This window comes from Cervus elaphus, chromosome X, assembly GCF_910594005.1.
Source record: "Cervus elaphus chromosome X, mCerEla1.1, whole genome shotgun sequence".
NCBI classification, from domain to species: Eukaryota; Metazoa; Chordata; class Mammalia; order Artiodactyla; family Cervidae; genus Cervus; species Cervus elaphus.
In genome coordinates this window covers 145,433,191-145,450,576 of record NC_057848.1, presented here as the reverse complement: position 1 = coordinate 145,450,576, position 17,386 = coordinate 145,433,191, and the positions used below count along the sequence as shown (strand labels likewise).

The window sequence follows — 17,386 nt, the reverse complement described above, 5'->3', positions numbered from 1 at the left end:
TCAGAGTACTCAAGACTGCTTTTGACCTCTTGTATGGCATGGACCCTTCTATGATAAGGGCACCGAAACAAAAGCAAATGGTGGAAGGAGGACTGGTAATACACAGAAACATTTTTTAGACAAATGAAAAAGCAATATGTTTGGAGAGAAATTACAATGTATTTCCATAAAGGTACACTGAGTGTGCCTGCTTCTCCTGTCTCCCCTTCCACCTCCTCCGCTCTTCCATCTCTGCCACTCAGGAAGGTCATCCCCTCCTCTTCCTCCTCCTCCTCAGCCTACTCAGCATGAAGGTGATGGGAATGATGACCTTCATGGTGATCCACTTCCACTCAACGAGTAGTAAATAATCATCATGCCATACAGGTAATAATCTTATCTGTTAAGTATGTGTTTGAGTGTCTTTGTGCTAAGTGCTAATAACTGTATGGCAAGGACTGTATGAGATGCTTCTGTGTCATCATCTTCATCATCACCACCAGCTAAGTATTCATCATGTAGAACATTGCGTGCAAGACTTGTATTGAAATGGATAGCCTACCATTGCATAGGCAGAAGGTGAGTGATATTTAATATAAAATTAATAATGTTTTCATTTTATTATTGTTTTATAACTTTAGTTTCAAAGAATTATATTACTGCACACCGTCCCACCTCTCTCGTGAATGAATAAACTGCACATCAGCCTGTCATCACAGGTAAGTGTTTTCTCTTAAAGTAACAATGTTTTCAGTACTGTATTATAAATATTGCCATAATAGTATATGCTATAAAAGTTTTTAGCGATTCCTTACTGTATATGCTTGGCTACCATGAAGCAATCCTATTGATTGCACTGAAGTCGCTCAGTCATGTCCGACTCTTTGAGACCCCAAGGACTGTAGCTTACCATGCTCCTCCATCCATGGGATTTTCCAAGCAAGAGTACTGGAGGGGGTTGCCATTTCCTTCTCCAGAGGATCTTCCCTACCCAGGAATTGAGCCCAGGTCTCCCACATTGTAGTCTGATGCTTTACCGTCTGAGCCACCAGGGAAGTCTTGATTACACTAGGCTACTATAAAGCAGTCATATTGCTGCTTCTTCATTATCAAAGCTTGAATCATTATACCTGTAAATAAATATGAATTTATTTTCATATTATTTTTTCATGTTTGATATTTAGTGTCTTATATGTATAGTCTTTTGTGTCATATAAGACAATATAGATGTTGGTACTTACAGCCAATTTTTCTTATAAATGGATGCTGTAAACTTACAGTGTTGATAAATACAGTACTGTGAATATATGTTCTCTTATGATTTTCTTAATAACATTTTTTCTCTGGCTTACTTTATTGTAAGAATACAGTAGAAAATACTTCTAGCATACAAAATATGCATTGACTGTTTATCAGTAAGGCTTCCAGTCAACGATAGGTTATTATTAAGTTTGGGCAGAGTAAAAATTTTACAGGGATTTTGACTGCATGGGAGTTGCATGGTTCTAAACTCCACATGGTTCAAGGGTCAATTGCATATCCAAAGGAAGTGAAGTCAGTATCTTGAAGAGACATCTTCACTCCTGTGTTCATTGCACCATTATTTACAATAGCAAAGATATGGTAACAACCCAAAATCTACCAACAGATAAATGGATAAAGAACATGTGGTAGATACAGACAATTGGACATAATTTCACCTTAAAAATTAAAGAAATCTTGTCATATGGAACAACATGGATAAACAACAGGGACATTATTCTAAATGAAATAAGCTAGTCTCAGAAGGGCAAATGCTGCATGGTTTCACTTATATGAGGCATCTAAAGTTTTTAAACACATAGAAACACAGAGGGGCCATGGGAGGGAGAAATGGGCAGTTGCTTTTCACTTGATATAATGTTTCAGTTATTCATTGAATAAATTCCAGAAATCTGCTGTGCAACATTGTGCCTGTATTTAACAGTACTATATTGTGTGCCTAAAATTTTGAGAGTAGATTTGATGTTAAATGATTTTACCACAACAATAATTTGACAAGTTAATTGTTTTGCTCTCTCTCCAGTAGAGAGTAAGCTGATTAAGTGCAAGCATTTAGAAAACAGAACTCTTTTATACTGTTAATGAGAATGTCAATGGGTGAAACCACTGTGGAAAACAGTATTGAGGTTTCTCAAAAAATTAAAAATCAAATTATGATATGATTCAGCAAACCCACTTCTGGGTATCTATTCAAAGGAGTTAAAATTAGACTCTCCAAGAGATATCAGCATTCCCATATTTGTTGCATCATCATTCACAATAATCAAAACAGGGAAACAGCCTAAATGTCCTTTGATGAATGAATGGATATATATATATTTGGATTTATATATAAATATAAAATGGAGTGTTGTGTGTGTGTGTCCTCAGTCACTCAGTTGTGTCTGACTCTTTTTTGACCCCATGGAATGTAGCCTGCCAAGCTCCTCTGACCATGGGCTTCTCCAGGCAAAAATACTAAAGTGGGTTGCTATTTCCTCCTCCAGAGGATCTTCCCAATCCAGGGGTCGAACCCGAGTCTCCTGTGTGTCCTGCGTTGGCAGGTGGATTATTTACCACTGAGCTACCTGGGAAGCCCATAATGGAGTAGTATTCAACCTTAAAAAGAAGGAAACTTTGTCATTTGCAATAACAGAGATGACCTAGAAGACATTGTGCTAAGTGAAATAAGCCAGACACAGAATGACAAATACATGATACCACTTAAATGAGGAATCTAAAACAGGCAAACTGATAGAAGCAGGGTAGGATGGTGATTGCCAGGGCCTGGGAGGAGGCGTAATGAGGAAGTGATTGTCAAAGGATACAGATTTTCAGTTATATAAGATGAATAATTTCTAGAAATATAATGTGTAGCATAGAGCCTATAGTTAACAATTCCATATTGGATACTTAAAGTTTTGCTAAAAGGGTAGATATTATGTTAATTGTCCTTGGTCCTCCTCACCTCCACAAAAATAAATGAGTAAATCAATAAAGAGTGTAGGAGGAAACTTTTGTAGGTAATGGACACGTTTATGGCATAGATTGTAGTGATGGTTCAGAAGTGCATATTTATTTCCAAACATGGAGTTGTATACATTAAATGAGTACAGCTTTTTTATATGATAATCATATCTCAATAAAGTGTTTTTTTAAAAAAGAGCAGATATTTGGTCTTATTTGGGGTTGTAGTCTGAGCATAGTGCAAAATGTACAGTGGGCACTTTATATTTAATCAATAAAGGCTGAAAGAAAGAGTATAAATAAGGAAAAGATTCTTAATTTTTGGTTTACCTAACTCCTCCTTGTGCTTTTTTTCCTAAAAATTAAAGTTATATGCTTGTATTTGCTTATATTATTTAGGAATGTAAGATAAATTCTAATGGATTAGGCCACATGCTTATTCTCTTGTTTATTTCCCAATTATTATTTGAGAAGGAGCTCTTTTTTTTTTCTTTTAGCTGTGAAGCATGCTGGACCACCCCCAACCAGGGATCAAACCCACCCATGCCCTGTGCATTGGGAGCAGGGAGTCTTAAACACTGGACCAAAAGGGAAGTTCTGAGAATGAGCTTTTTGGTAGGCTGACTAGTACTGTGGATGCTTTTTAAAAAACTGGAACAATAGCAACCTCCAAAACAAGATCTAGCCCCTGTCCATTGAATTTTAGAGTCTAGGAGGTACTATAATATGAAAATATGGTGAGATATTCTCTATGACCAAAAGCAGGGGTCCCCAAACTTCAGGCCTCCAACCAGTACTTCCAGTGAGATCAGCAGAAGCATTTAGATTAGAAATAAAATTCATAATAAATGTAATGTGCTTGAATTATCCCAAAACCATCCCCCACTCCCAGTCTGTGGAAAAATTGTCTTCTAAAAAACCAGTCCCTGGTGCCAAAAAGGTTGGGGACTGCTGAAAGAACAAGTAAAAAGCAGGGTAAAGAGGGCAGGCAGTTGGAGTTGAAAGCAAGTGTAAATGGCCTGTGGTGAGGCAGTTTGGAGCCTTGTTGTTGCTCAGTCATTAATTCATGCCCCACTCTTTGTGACCCCATGGACCGCAGCTCACCAGGCCTCCCTACCCTTCACTATCTCCCAGAGTTTTCTGAAACTCAAGTGCATTGTCAGTGATGCCATTGAACCATCTCGTCCTCTGCTGCCCCCTTCTCCTCCTACCCCAAATCTCTCAGGGTCTTTTCCAATGAGTTGGCTCTTTGCATCAGGTGGCCAAAGTATTGGAGCTTCAACTTCAACCATCAGTCCTTCCAATGAATATTCAGGTTTGATTCCTTGAGGATCTCCTTGCTGTCCAAGAGACTCTCAAGAGTCTTCTCTAAGACCACAGTTAGAAAGCATCAATTCTTCAATACAGCTTTCTTTATAGTCCATCTCTCACATTTGTACATGACTACTGGAAAAACCATAGATTTGACTATAGGGACCTTTGTCGGCAAAATGATGCCTCTGTTTTTTAATACAATGTCTAGGTTTGGAGCATTAGGAAAATGCAGAGCCTTCAGTGAGAAGTCATTTTACGTGAAGTTGCCTGGTTGGCTAGAGAGACAGTGGGAATGGTGGGCATGGCCAGATTCTCAGATGGAGGGCCTCAGAGAGTCCAAAGTCTCCTGTACTGGTGACCTTTACCCTGGGTTGAGGGAGCCAGAGACCTTTCCATCAAGAAGGTACTCAATTATTTTATCTTGTGTGTAATTGGGAAAATTCTAGGCAATTTCTAGATTTTTAGTTGGTACTTAAATACTTGGAAATACTGGTTATTTAGATGAAATGGTAGCTAGGAGGGAAGATATTGATCAATGACAAAAATTCTAAAAATTTTGAGTTGTTTCCAACTGGGAAAGATTCTACCTCACACACATTCTATGTTATATCCTCTGGTGTGACTGTTACATGATTGTCCTTGCTAGGCAACATTTTAGTTCAATGTGATTTTCTTTGTCTTGGAGTTTGGCTAATGTGCTGGAGTTCAGGAGGCTAGTGAAACAGCATGTGAAACAATTGACCAGCTTAAACTGTTTTTGCCTCCTCAAAGAGATTGTTGATTAATCACACCTTGAATCATTTTGCAAAGAAAGAACTGCATGTGTCCAAGAAGGAATGCATGACCTCAGGATGACCCCGGAGCAAAGATCTTCAATCTGGGGAACTCAGAGAATACAAATGTTGCTCCAAGGGCCATTGCAAAATGAGAAGTCCTTCAATAAGGAAAGCCTGGCTTCCTGTAACCTGAGTAGCTGATATGGACTAATTAAAGACTAGCCAATTAGCTTCCAAGTTAGAAATTCCCGTGACCCCTTAGATTTCACCCAGGCTGCTGGGTTGAAGAGAGATTTGAAACCTTACCTCCTGCACTGGTTGGCCTTGCAGTAAAGCTCTTTTCTCAAAAGCTCTTGCCATAAGTACTGGCTTCTGTGTGCATCTGTCAGTGAGCCCATGTTCAGTGAGTTTGGGCAGCCTAGTTGAGATTTAGGACTTGTGACCATCTGCTTGACTCACTGTAGCCCCTGGTGGCTTCTCAGCATCAACCCTGAGTGGCCATCTCGACTGAGTTTGTCTAGAAAGTCAGCTCTCAGGTTCCTGTTTCCTAGCCATGGCACTCTGGGCTCCTTGGGCTTCTTTGGCTCCTTTCACTTTTAAGAAAAGAAATAGCTCCTGGATCATATATCTTTGGGGTGAGTAACCTCATTATAATGTTCCTATAGCTAAATGTGCTATATGTATTTAGAATGTGTCTGTAGTCTAATAATCTCATCAGGACTGTGGGTTAGAGAGGATTGGACTGTTGGATGGCATCACCGACTCAACAGAAACAAGTTTGAGCAAACCCCAAGAGATAGTGAAGGACAGGGAAGCCTGGCATGTTATAGTCTATGGGGTGGCCAAGAGTCAGACACACCTGAGCAACTGAACAATGACAACAACACTGTGGGTTAGGGTCCCGCCTAGGGGAGTTCCTTCCATCTGGATAAAATCCAAAGGCTAGGATGAGGGGTTGGTTAGGGACCCTCCTAAAGGGACAGTGCAAGAGGTTAGAGCTGCTGAGATATTCAACGATTGGGTTAGAGCCCCAAATGGCTATGTTAAGGTCGCAGGTCTTTGGATTTATTTGCCTATGTTTAACTATGTCTGACTGCTATATGTGTTGGAATTGGCTAATAGGAAGTTGGCTATTGGATGACTGTGACAAAATTTTATTAAACCTGATCCTCTGAATCGGAGATAAACACCTTGCTCCTGGACTGGAAACCTTGCTTTATGGAGGTGATGGAGTGTTTTACTCATGCCTTTGGCCAGCTGATGCAAAGAGCTGACTCATTTGAAAAGACCCTGATGCTGAGAAAGATTGAGGGCAGGAGGAGAAGGGGACGACAGAGGATAAGATGGTTGGATGGCATCACCAACTCAATGGACATGGGTTTGGGTGGACTCCGGGAGTTGGTGATGGACAGGGAGGCCTGGCATGCTGCAATTCATGGGGTCGCAAAGAGTTGGACATGACTGAGCGACTGAACTGAACTGAAGGTGATTTCCTGTAGGTATTGTTATAGATGGATATCCTTTAAAAAAAAAAAACTTTTACTGGAGAATTGTTGATTTACATTCTTGTGTTAGTTTCAGGTGCACAGCAAAGTGATTCAGTTACATATATATTCAATCTTTTCCAGATTCTTTCCCATATAGGTTATTACAGAATGTTGAGTAGAGTTGCCTATGCTATATAGGAGGTCCTGTTCGGTTATCTATTTTATATATTGCTGGTTTGTGTATGTTCATCCCAATTTCTAATGTATCCATCCCCCCATGTTTCCCCTTTAGTAATCATAAGTCTGTTTTCAAAATGTGAGAGTGTGTTTCTATATTTTAAATAAGTACATTTGTGTCATTTTAAAAAATTAGATAGTACCTATGAGTGATATAATATGATATTTGTCTTTGTCTGACTTACTTCATTCATTATGAAAATCTCTTAAGTCCATCCAGTGCTGCAAATGACATTATTTCATTCTTTTTTATGGCTGAGTATGATTCCATTGTATGTATGTATCACATTTTTATTCATGGACCTGTAAGTGGTTTCCATGTCTTAGCTATTGTAAACAGTGCTGCAGTGAACATGGGTGTGCTTGTACCTACTCAAATTATGGTTTTCTTCAGATATATGCCCAGGTAGTCTATTTTTTAAATTTTATTGGGGTACAGTTGATTTACAATGTTGTGTTAATTTCGGGTATATAGCAAAGTGGTTCAGTTATACATATATGTACATTCATTAATTTTCAGTTTCTTTTTTCATACAGAATATTCATTAGAGTTTCCTGTGCTATGTAGGAGGTCCTTGTTGGTTATCTTTCATATATAGTGGTATGTTTATGTTCATCCCAAGCTCCTGATTTATCCCTCCCTCACTATGTTTCCCCTTTAGTGTCCATCAGTTTGTTTTCATCATCTGTCTTTCTGTTTTGTAAATAAGTTCATTTTTATCATTTTTTAAAATTAGATTCCACATATGAGGGATATATTTTTCTTTGTCTGACTTAATTCGCTTAGTATTACAATCCCTAGGTACATCCATGTTGCTGCAAATGGCATTCTTTAATTCTTTGTTATGACTGAGTAATACTCCTTTGTATTTACAGACCACATCTTTATCTACTCCTCTGTTGATGGACATTTAGGTTGCTTCTGTGTCATAAGTATTGTAAATAATGCTGCAATGAACATTGGGTGCTGTAACTTTTTTGAATTATGATTTACTCTGGATATATTCACAGGAGTGGGCTTGTTGGATATTATGGTGGTATTATTTGTTTGTTTTATTTTCTTGGAGTATACCTGATTTACAGCATTGTGTTAGTTTCAGGTGTATAACAAAGTGACTCAGTTATACATACACATGTATTCCTTCATTTTCAGATTCTTTTCTCATACAGTTTATTACAGAATATTGAATAGAGTTCTCTCTGCTATACAGTAGGTCCTTTTTGGTTATCTCTATTATATATAGTTGTGTATGTGGACTTCCCAGGTGGTGCAGTGGTAAAGAATCCACCTGCCAATGGAGGAGACACAAGAGAAGCAGGTTCGGTCCCTTGATCAGGAAGATCCCCTAGAGTAGGAAATGGAAACTCACTCCAGTATTCTGTCCTGGAAATTCCATGGACAGAGGGGCCTGTTGGACTACAGTCCATGGAGTCACAAAGAGTCCTACATGACAGTTGTATATGTTTATCTCAAGCTCCTAATGTATCTCTCCCACAAAATTTCTCCAATGGTAACCATAAGCTTGTTTTCGGTATCCAAAAGTCTCTTTCTATGTTGTAAATAAGTTCATTTGTGTCATTTTTAAAAATTAGGTTCCACATATGAATGTTGTCATATGATACTTGTGTTTCTGTGTCTTACTTAGTATGACATTCCCTAGGTCCATCCATGTTGCTGCACATGGCATTATTTCTTTTTATGGCTGAGTAATATTCCATTATACCACATCTGCATTATTCATTTCTCTGTAGATGGACATTTAAGTTACTTCAATGTCTTGGCTAATGTAAATAGTGCTATAATGAAGATTGGGTGCATGTGTATCTATGAATCATAGGTTTCTCTGGATATGTGCCGGGAGTGGGATTGCTGGATCATATGGTAACTCTCTTTTTAGTTTTTCATGGAACTTCCATAATGTTCGCCATAGTGACTGTGTCAATTTGCATTCCCACTGAGAGTGCGATAGTGTTCCCTTTTCTCCACACTCTCTCCACCACTTATTGTTTGTAGATTTGGGCATGATGACCATTCTGACTGGTGTGAGGTGATACCTCATTGTAGTTTTGATTTGCATTTCTCTGATAATTAGCAATGTTGAGTATCTTTTCATGTGCTTTTTGGCCATCTTTATGTCTTCTTTGAAGGAATATCTATTTATGTCCTCCACCCATTTTTTTTTTAATTAGGTCATTTATTTGACATAGAGGTGCATGAACTATTCATATATTTTGGAGATTAATCCCATGTTATTTGCTTTATCTGCAAACATTTCCTCTCATTCTGAGTTGTGTTTTTGTTTATGGTTTATTTTGCTGTGCAGAAGCTTTTAACTTTAATTAGATGCCACCTGTTTTTTTTTTTTTTCATTACTCTAGGAGGTGGATCAAAAACCATATTGCTAAAAGAAAAAAATACTGCTGCAACTTATGTCAAAGAGTGTTCTGCCTAGGTTTTCCTCTGAGAGTATTATAGTATCTGGCTTTACATTTTGGTCTCTGATCCATTTTGAGTTTATTTTTGTGTATGGTGTTAGAGAATGTTCTAATTTCATTCTTTTCCATGTAACTGTCCAATTTTCACAGCACCACTTATTGAAGAGACTGTCATTTTTGGTTTGCGAGTATTCTGTTCAGGATTTTTGCATCTATGTTCTTCAGTGACATTGGCCTGTAATTTCCTTTTTTGGTGAATCTTTGATTTTGCTATCAGGGTGATGGTGGCCTCATAGAACAAGCTTGGGAGTGTTCCTTCCTCTGTAATTTTTTGGAAAATTTGAGATTGATAGGTAATAACTCTTCTCTGTTTGATAGAATTCACCTGTGAAACCATCTGGTCCTGGACTTTTGGACATTGGGAATTTTTAAATCACTATTTCAATTTCAGTACTTGTGATAGGTCTGCTTACATTCTCTATTTCTTCCTTGTTCAGTCTTGGAAGGTTGTGCCTCTCTAAGAATCTGGCCATTTCTTCTAGGTTATCCATTTTATTTGCATATAGCTGTCTGTAGTAGTCTCTTATGATACTTTGAATGTCACACGAGTGCATTCTTAATGAAATCAGCCCTGATTACCTTGGTGTGGTGAGAGCATAGAGGTAAAAGGAGGGAGTATAAAGCAGGAAAATCTGGCCCCCCTGCCATAAGAATATACCCTGATCCCTGGTTAAAGGAATTTCATACAATTGGACACATTCTGGTGTTTCCTAACTGAAAAGTCTAGTCCTCTTCTGTATGAGTCAGAATAGCAGGTAGGTAGCATTGAACTGCTTATAAATGTGTGTGCGTGATGTTAAAAATGAAATTTTACCAGGAGAAATAACCGTTGGTTGTGGTCTTAAAGGTAATGGGCTACATAGAGGCCTGGAAATTGCCAAGGCATCTAGAATTGCTTGTCTGTGTGTGATCTCTGCTGGAGTGGTAAAATGTTTTGGTCATCTACCAGAAAGATTAAAACCCAGCATGCTGAGAAAGGAAGTGAGGAAATCAGTGTTTAAACATGTGTGCTCCTGAGTTGTTCTCTCAAACTCAGCTCTGACTGAGTTTAAGACAGCTTCCTCTTTCACTTTCTTCAACATGATGCAATCACTCTTTCACCTGCATCCTCACTAGGTAAGTTTTTCAAGGTAGAGAGTGAGACAGAGTCTAAATTTCCATATACCCCTCTTCAGTAGACAAGCATGCCCTCAGCACGTGGCAGAGTGGAAATATTAGGAACTTCTGACCAAATGGGCTCCAGTCTTGGAACTGGTGGGACAGATTCCTTGGAAGCTTGGTAGCACACGTGCCTCTCAAGCTACAGTTTGACAACCACATATAATGGAAAACTTTTCAGGGTTCTTTAAGTGAACCCTCAGATCCGAGCTGCTCACCTTGAGACTGTCCATTCTTCTCAGTGGTTTCTCCAGGGAATTCATACAGCCAATTCCTCCCAGAAACCAAACTAGGAGATGGAATTGGGTCCTAAATTAAGGGACGATGGCTCTAGTTTGCCCATTTTCTTCCTAGAAAGGAACAAAGCACTCTGAGCCACAGATAGATAAGTCCTGATGGCTTTTCTACAGCTCCCATGAATGCAGGGGTTTTCTGGGGGAAGCCAACATTTCTGCCTCATCCAGAGACCTCAAGTTCCTGATAAGAGTGCTGGTTGATGTTGGCTGCAATCCATGAAGGCTGGGAAGAGGCAGCAAGCATTGGTTAAAGGCAGTTGGTCCAGGATCTGTTTGCTGGCCAAGATGTAAACTATTTTGAGCACTACAGTGGAAGAAATCAGTCAGTCAACGGCAGAGTTCAGTTTGGGCTGATGAGTGGCCAGGAAAAGCCAGGACAGCTGACCCAATAGTAATAAAAGTCCATCCAGGCACCAAAACTCCAAACTTAAAGCAATAGCCTATAAAGAGACATGTGAAGGAAGTTAAATCTGATAATTACCTTTCTTAAATACCAATTAATCCAACCTTGTCAGTGCTTATATCATACTCCAGTCTGGTTGGTACACAGATTTGAGACCTGGGATTATCATTTTGTACAGAATTTGAGAATCATTAACCAAATTGATTTCCCACAAGATTGAAGAATGTACAAAGAGAGATGGTGGGGATTGAAACATAAAACATCAACCAATTTAAACTTGTTTTGCTTCCTTAAAACAGGTTGTTGGTTAATGAAACCTTGAGTTATTTTTAGAGACAGCACCAGGCATGTACAAAAAGGAGCCCATTTCCAGGATGACCCCTGAACCAAGAGGGTTCAGTCTGTGGAACTCTCAGAGTAGGAATGTTGCCATGGGAGAACTGTATGAAGTCCTTCAGTATGGAAAATCTGGCTTCTAGCAGCATGAATAGCTTAAATGAACTAATTCAAGACTAGCCAATTAGCTTCCAAGTTTGCAGTTCCCCTAAGCCCTTTAATTTTACCTCAAACTCTGGATTGAGGAGACAGATTTGAGAGCCCTGCCTCGTGTCTTCTTGCCACTCCACCTTGGAATAAAATTTTTCTCTCAAAAGCCCGTTCCATAGTATTGGCTTCTATATGCATCAGGCAGCGAGCCCTTGCTGGGGAACATTCGTGACTGATAGGCCTGGAATTAGATTCTTCTCTGAATTCCTCTAGATTCCACACTGTTAGACTCCCCTTGACCTAAAGCAGAGCTTGTGTTCCTTAACATTCAGATGTATCTTGGGATAAAAGTAAGGACTCTGGATATATTCCAATGCACTTCTTTAGGCACAAAGCCTTGAAGGCTACCTCAGGAAATGAGAGCAATGAGGAGGAGAAACAGATGATAGTGACAATAAGATCGTCTCTCTGTGCAGTGTCAGATAACCTCAATTAGAATAGCACAAAGCCATCTTAGATGGCTCCTCTCCTTTAGAAGTGTGCGCATATCTCAGATATCATGGGTTTGGTTCTAGATCACTGCAATAAAGTGAATATTGCCATAAATTAAATCACAGGAATTTGGGGGATTTCCATGCTTATAAATGTTCTTAATCCTATTGTATACACTTACTAGAAAATCTCTAAAAAATGTACATAGCCTAATTAACATATATAAGACAGTTACAATAGCAACAAAGAAAACTGATCAGAGCACCATAAGAAATAAAATAAGGAAAGAATTTAAAATATTTAAAGAATTAACAATATGTGGAACAGGGACCCCACATAAACACTCGGTTTTGGAAAAACGGTGCCATAGATATGTTCAATGCAGGGTCATGTAAACTTAAAGTTTGTAATGAAGCATGATTAAGTGAAGTACAATGTTTTAAAGGTATGCATGTAAATCAATTAAAACAAGTCACAAAAGAGACTGACTATGGCTTTTGAAAAGGATCGGTCAGCATTTTTCTCTGGGAGCACACCCGATCCTGTCCCCTGCCTTCTGTGTTTTTTTCCCCATCTCAGGTCCAGTCTGGGACATGAAACTGTAAGGTTTGCATTAGGAACACTGCTCAAGAGTTTGCAGGGGTGTGGTCTTCCCCAGGAATCATTTAATCCTTGAGATAGACAAAATGAGGGCCCCCATGAGTGAGGACTGGAGAGACAACAACCCTAAAATACAGGTCATTCAGAGACCTGCCCAAACTTGCTCTTGGACTTAGAGTGCCCAGAGTGGACATTGTCTCTTATAAGCCTTGTAGTTCTCTGTGAGGTCAAAGTCTCAGGCTAAGAAGAATGGCCTCAGTTCAGTGGAGGGATAATCTCAGGTTGGAGGGTCAGGTCCCAGGACTGGGCAGGATCATGGTGAGGTCACTTAGTGGATAGAGAAGTATCAGTAGACCCACAAATGAGGAGACTTTACAGACCCCTGCCCCATTCTTAACCCCAGAGGCTCCAGGGAGAGTTACAGGGATGAGAAGCCTCTTCATTTTTGTCTGGTCTCAGGGAGAGAAGGTCTTGTCTGTCAGGATCAAACCCCAGTTCTGCAGAGGGGGCTGTCTTGGCCATCACCACAGTGAAGGTGAGGACCATCAGTGCTAATGAGAGGGTCTGTCCCCCAAGGATGGAGTCTGGCAGAGTGGTGCCCCTCATGTTAGGGAGAGATGCTCAGAGCAGTGCCCTGACACCCCACTAGGGACTCCAGGAGGCGAGGGCTTTGCGGGCAGGAGGACTCAACTCCGTAGAGCAAGGGTTCCCAGGCTCAGATAGATGGTACGGGGAGGACCCTAAAGGATGACCCACGGACAGCTGAACACTGAACAACTGGGTCCCCACAGAGCCCCGTCCCTGGAATCATCCTTCAGAGATCCCACACAGGGCAGCCTTAGCTGGAAATGGTTCCCCCAACAATTCGTGCTGGTGGCGGGGAGCTCTGACTGCTGTTCAGGGTGTTCATTTGGACGAGAGTGGATTCCCAGGACTGATCTGAAGGCATGGTGAGGACCTGAATGTGGACTCAAGGGACCATTGCCCCCTCCTGTAACAAAGCAAAATCCACAAAGTCTCACCTCTGTGGTCGACAGGGAATGGTTCCTACAATGCTGTTAGGCTTCCTTTTTTGGTAATTCTTGATCTAAGAGATTCTTTAAGATCTAAGAGATTTCTTGATTCTGGAAATGAAGGAAATCTAGGCTCTAACTCCAGTCACAGGGAGAGCCCCGAGTGCTAAAAGGGCACGGGCAGTAAAGATGGTGACAGAAAGCAGCCCCCTTGCACTCAATTCCCGGACTTCTCCCCTGCTGAACTCTAGGAGGTAAAGCTTTGTTTGGATGCTTGTGGACACAGTTCAGTAAAGGAAGGTGTGTTATTCTCTGATAGATAGGAAGATGGGGATGCCGAATGAGAACCCTAGAACAAGCAACCCCCCCCCCGGCCCTGGATTTTCCCCCACCCCTATAGTACTATCTGAGAGCCTAAGCATCATGGTGGGATATGAGTCATCCTCACTTCTGATCTACAGTGACTAGGAAGTAAGGACTTAAGTTTGAGGGCCTGGCCTCTGGCCGGCAGAGGGTGGATTCCCAGCGCTGATCCAGATTTGAGGTGAAGACTGAGTTGGGACTGAGGCCGGGGACCACTCAGCCCATAACAAAGAGGGCTGCACCAAGTCTCACTGCTGCTGTAAGCCCTGGGAAGCCCTGACAGAGCCATCAAACTGAGTTCTGCCTGGGAAGTCTCAGGGATGGGAGGGCTTTGGTCAGGAGGAGTCCCTGCTTGCAGATGGAGGATACCTCTGTCCTAACTGCAGTGAAGTGAGTGCCCTAAGTACTGATTGGGGGCCCCTCCCCATTTAGGGGTGGTATCACAAAGTAGAGTGCCTACATATCTGGGAGGCTCCAGTGAAGGGTAGTCACGTATGTAGTACCCTGACTTTGCCCCTCCAGGGACTCGGGGAATTGAGGACTTTGCTCTGAGGCTGAACAACCCAGGTTATTGGTGGGAGGAGTCCTGAGTTCTACCCAGACCTGAGTGAGGACTAAGGTGAACACCAACTCTAAACTTAAGTTCTCATAAATATTGGCCCCTTTCCATGTAGAAACCTAGAGTATCTGTAAAGATGAAGTCTTCTCACTTCTGTCTGGAGAGTTCAGAGAAGTGAGGATGTTAGACTAAGTGAATGACCTCAATTCTGCCAAGGTAGGAGGCCCAGGGCTTCAGAGGAGTCAGGGTGAGGACCCTGAAAGAACTGATATTTGCACTCACCCACCTACAGGGGATCAATAGAGAGTACCCTCCGCACCACCCGCCTCCTGGCTCAAAGCACTGAGAAGCCCAGGCATGAAGTCAGGTGTATGTGAACCCTCCTTTCCTTCTGATGGTATGGGATTGGAGAGAGCCTTTGTCTGAGAGGAGGTACACCAGGGCAGCAGACACGGGTGTCCCAGGCTCTACCGAGAGCCAAGGCAAGACCGTGAAAGAGGACGGAGAACCCCAGTGAGCCCAGGATAGAGTTCCCTAGAGCTGACTGCTGTGGGTGCCCCCTGCCAGGGACACAGGGCTGAAATGCCCCTTCACCTCTTAAGGTATCATAGGAAGATGAAGACTGGGCTTTGGGGTATAAGCTTATACCACACAGAGGAGGGGGCCCTGCACCTGCCAAAAGTTGATACGATTGTCCTGAATATGTACCGAGAGGACCCCACCCTCCAGAATGGAGGGGGGTGTCCACAAGGACTAGACTGGCCCATTGCTCCTCAAGCCTCAGGAGGCAGGTGGCAGGGCTGGCAGGCTGAAGCCTGAGTCTCACCTTAATTATTTCACCAGAGTTTTCAGAGGACAGGGCAATCAGAACAGTAGTCCTTTGGGTTCGCAGAGCAGGGCAGGCATGGAAACCTGCAGAGGGGGCCTTCTTAAAGGCAGAGTGGTGCCTCCCTGCCACAGGTGCTTCATTCTCTCATCCTCTCTCCTCTCTGCCCAGATCACGTGCTGTTCTACCTGCGCTCCTGCCTGTTGTCCCTGACCACAGTCACCATGCCTCGGGGTAAGAGGGGTAAGAAGGGTAAGCCCCACACCTGTAAGAAACGTCGCCAGGATCAGCATGGCACCCAGGATCTGAGGGGCGCTCAGGTCACTGCCACCACGATGGAAGCACACTCCTCTTCCTCCAGTCCTGGTCCAGGGGTTGATGCTAAAGGAAAGCCCAGTGCTAGGTCTGGTAACCATCTCAAGCGTCCTCGGGGGGCGCTGGCCACCACCACTGTGCCTGCAGATGTTTCTTCCACAAGATCATCCAAAAGAGCCATTGGGAAAATTGGGAAAACACATAATTCCCCTCAGGCCCCTCTCTCCAACGTGCGGTCTAGAAAACGCTCACTAGCCAGGCCGACGTATCTGTTGGTGCAGTTCCTGTTACGCATGTATAAGACGAAAAAGCCCATTACGAAAGTGGATATGCTGAAGATCATCGATAAAAAGTACCAAAATCGATTCCTCAGGATCCTCAAAAGAGCTTCTGAGAGCATGGAGGTGGTATTTGGTATTGACGTGAAGAAAGACAACACTGCCAAGCATTCTTATGTCCTTGTCAGCAAGATGAATCTCCCCCGCAACGGGATTGTGCACCGTGGCAGGGGTTTTCCCAAGACCGGTCTCCTGATGAATCTCCTGGGTGTGATCTTCATGAAGGGCAACTGCGCCACAGAGGAAGACATCTGGAATTTCCTGGGTAAGATGGAAATCTATGCTGAGAAGAGGCACTTCTTATTTGGGGAGCCCAAGAAGCTCATCACCCAAGATTTGGTGCAGCTGAAGTATTTGGAATATCGGCAAGTGCCCGGCAGCAGTCCAGCATGCTATGAGTTCCTGTGGGGCCCAAGAGCGCATGCTGAAACGAGCAAGATGAGAGTCCTGGAGTTCCTGGCCAGGATTAACCATTTGGATCCCAGTGCCTTCCACTGTCGTTATGAAGAGGCTTTGAAAGATGAGGAAGAGAGGGCCCAAGCCAGTGGATGACCCAGCGTTCCTCCAGCAGTTCCTTCCACACCTAGTGAAGTTGAGGCAAATTCTGCCTTTTGTGGCTGAAGAGAGTATTCACAGTGCTCCAAGTACTATAGGACTGGACGTCACTGAGGGTTCACAGTGTAAAATACCCTGGTGTTCCTGTTCTGTATGGGGAATTGAGAGATAAATCTGTGTTTTTATGTTCTTGCTACTTTTCAACTGTTGCTCCTAAATGAAAGCTTATCTAGCATATATGTGTACAAATTCATCAGTCACACTTAACCATTCTTTGTTGGTCTTAAGGATAAGAGTTTTTCTGTTGTGTAAAGCAAATGGGGAAGCTTCCATCTTATTTAGTAAGCCAGTGAAAGATAACATGGGATTGCAATATGTTATTTCCTTGAAAATACAAAAAAAGTTAAGCAGTAAAATATGTGGGATCAAGAAATAGAGGAAAAGGAAGATGGTCGGTATTTGGTTTCCTCATCCCTTGTACTCTGTGTTTTACAAAATTATAAACAACAGTTTATGCCTGGTTAATTCAAAATATTGAAATAAATTCTAATAATTTCAACCTCATGCTCATAGGCTCATTTATTCCCTAAACATGAACTGAGCCTCTGCTCATTGTAGGCTCCATGCTAGTACTTGGAGAGCTGAGAAAAAGATCTAGCCAATGACCATAAAATTATAGAGTCGAGAAGCAGCTGTCATATAAAG

The 17,386-nt window shown here is 41.9% G+C and overlaps 1 protein-coding gene across 1 annotated transcript in view; it reads left to right on the top strand.

The window, feature by feature from the left end:
* The window catches only part of LOC122690717 (melanoma-associated antigen B3-like), a 30,123-nt gene extending 12,993 nt beyond the window's left edge, over positions 1 to 17,130 (top strand). Inside the window, exons 2-3 of the mRNA XM_043897629.1 lie at positions 621 to 698; positions 15,645 to 17,130. Coding sequence (XP_043753564.1) covers positions 15,698 to 16,678 — 981 coding nt within the window. The 5' untranslated portion in view covers positions 621 to 698; positions 15,645 to 15,697 and the 3' untranslated portion in view covers positions 16,679 to 17,130. The remainder of the gene's footprint in view (positions 1 to 620; positions 699 to 15,644) is intronic.
* The last annotated feature ends 256 nt before the right edge of the window (positions 17,131 to 17,386 follow it).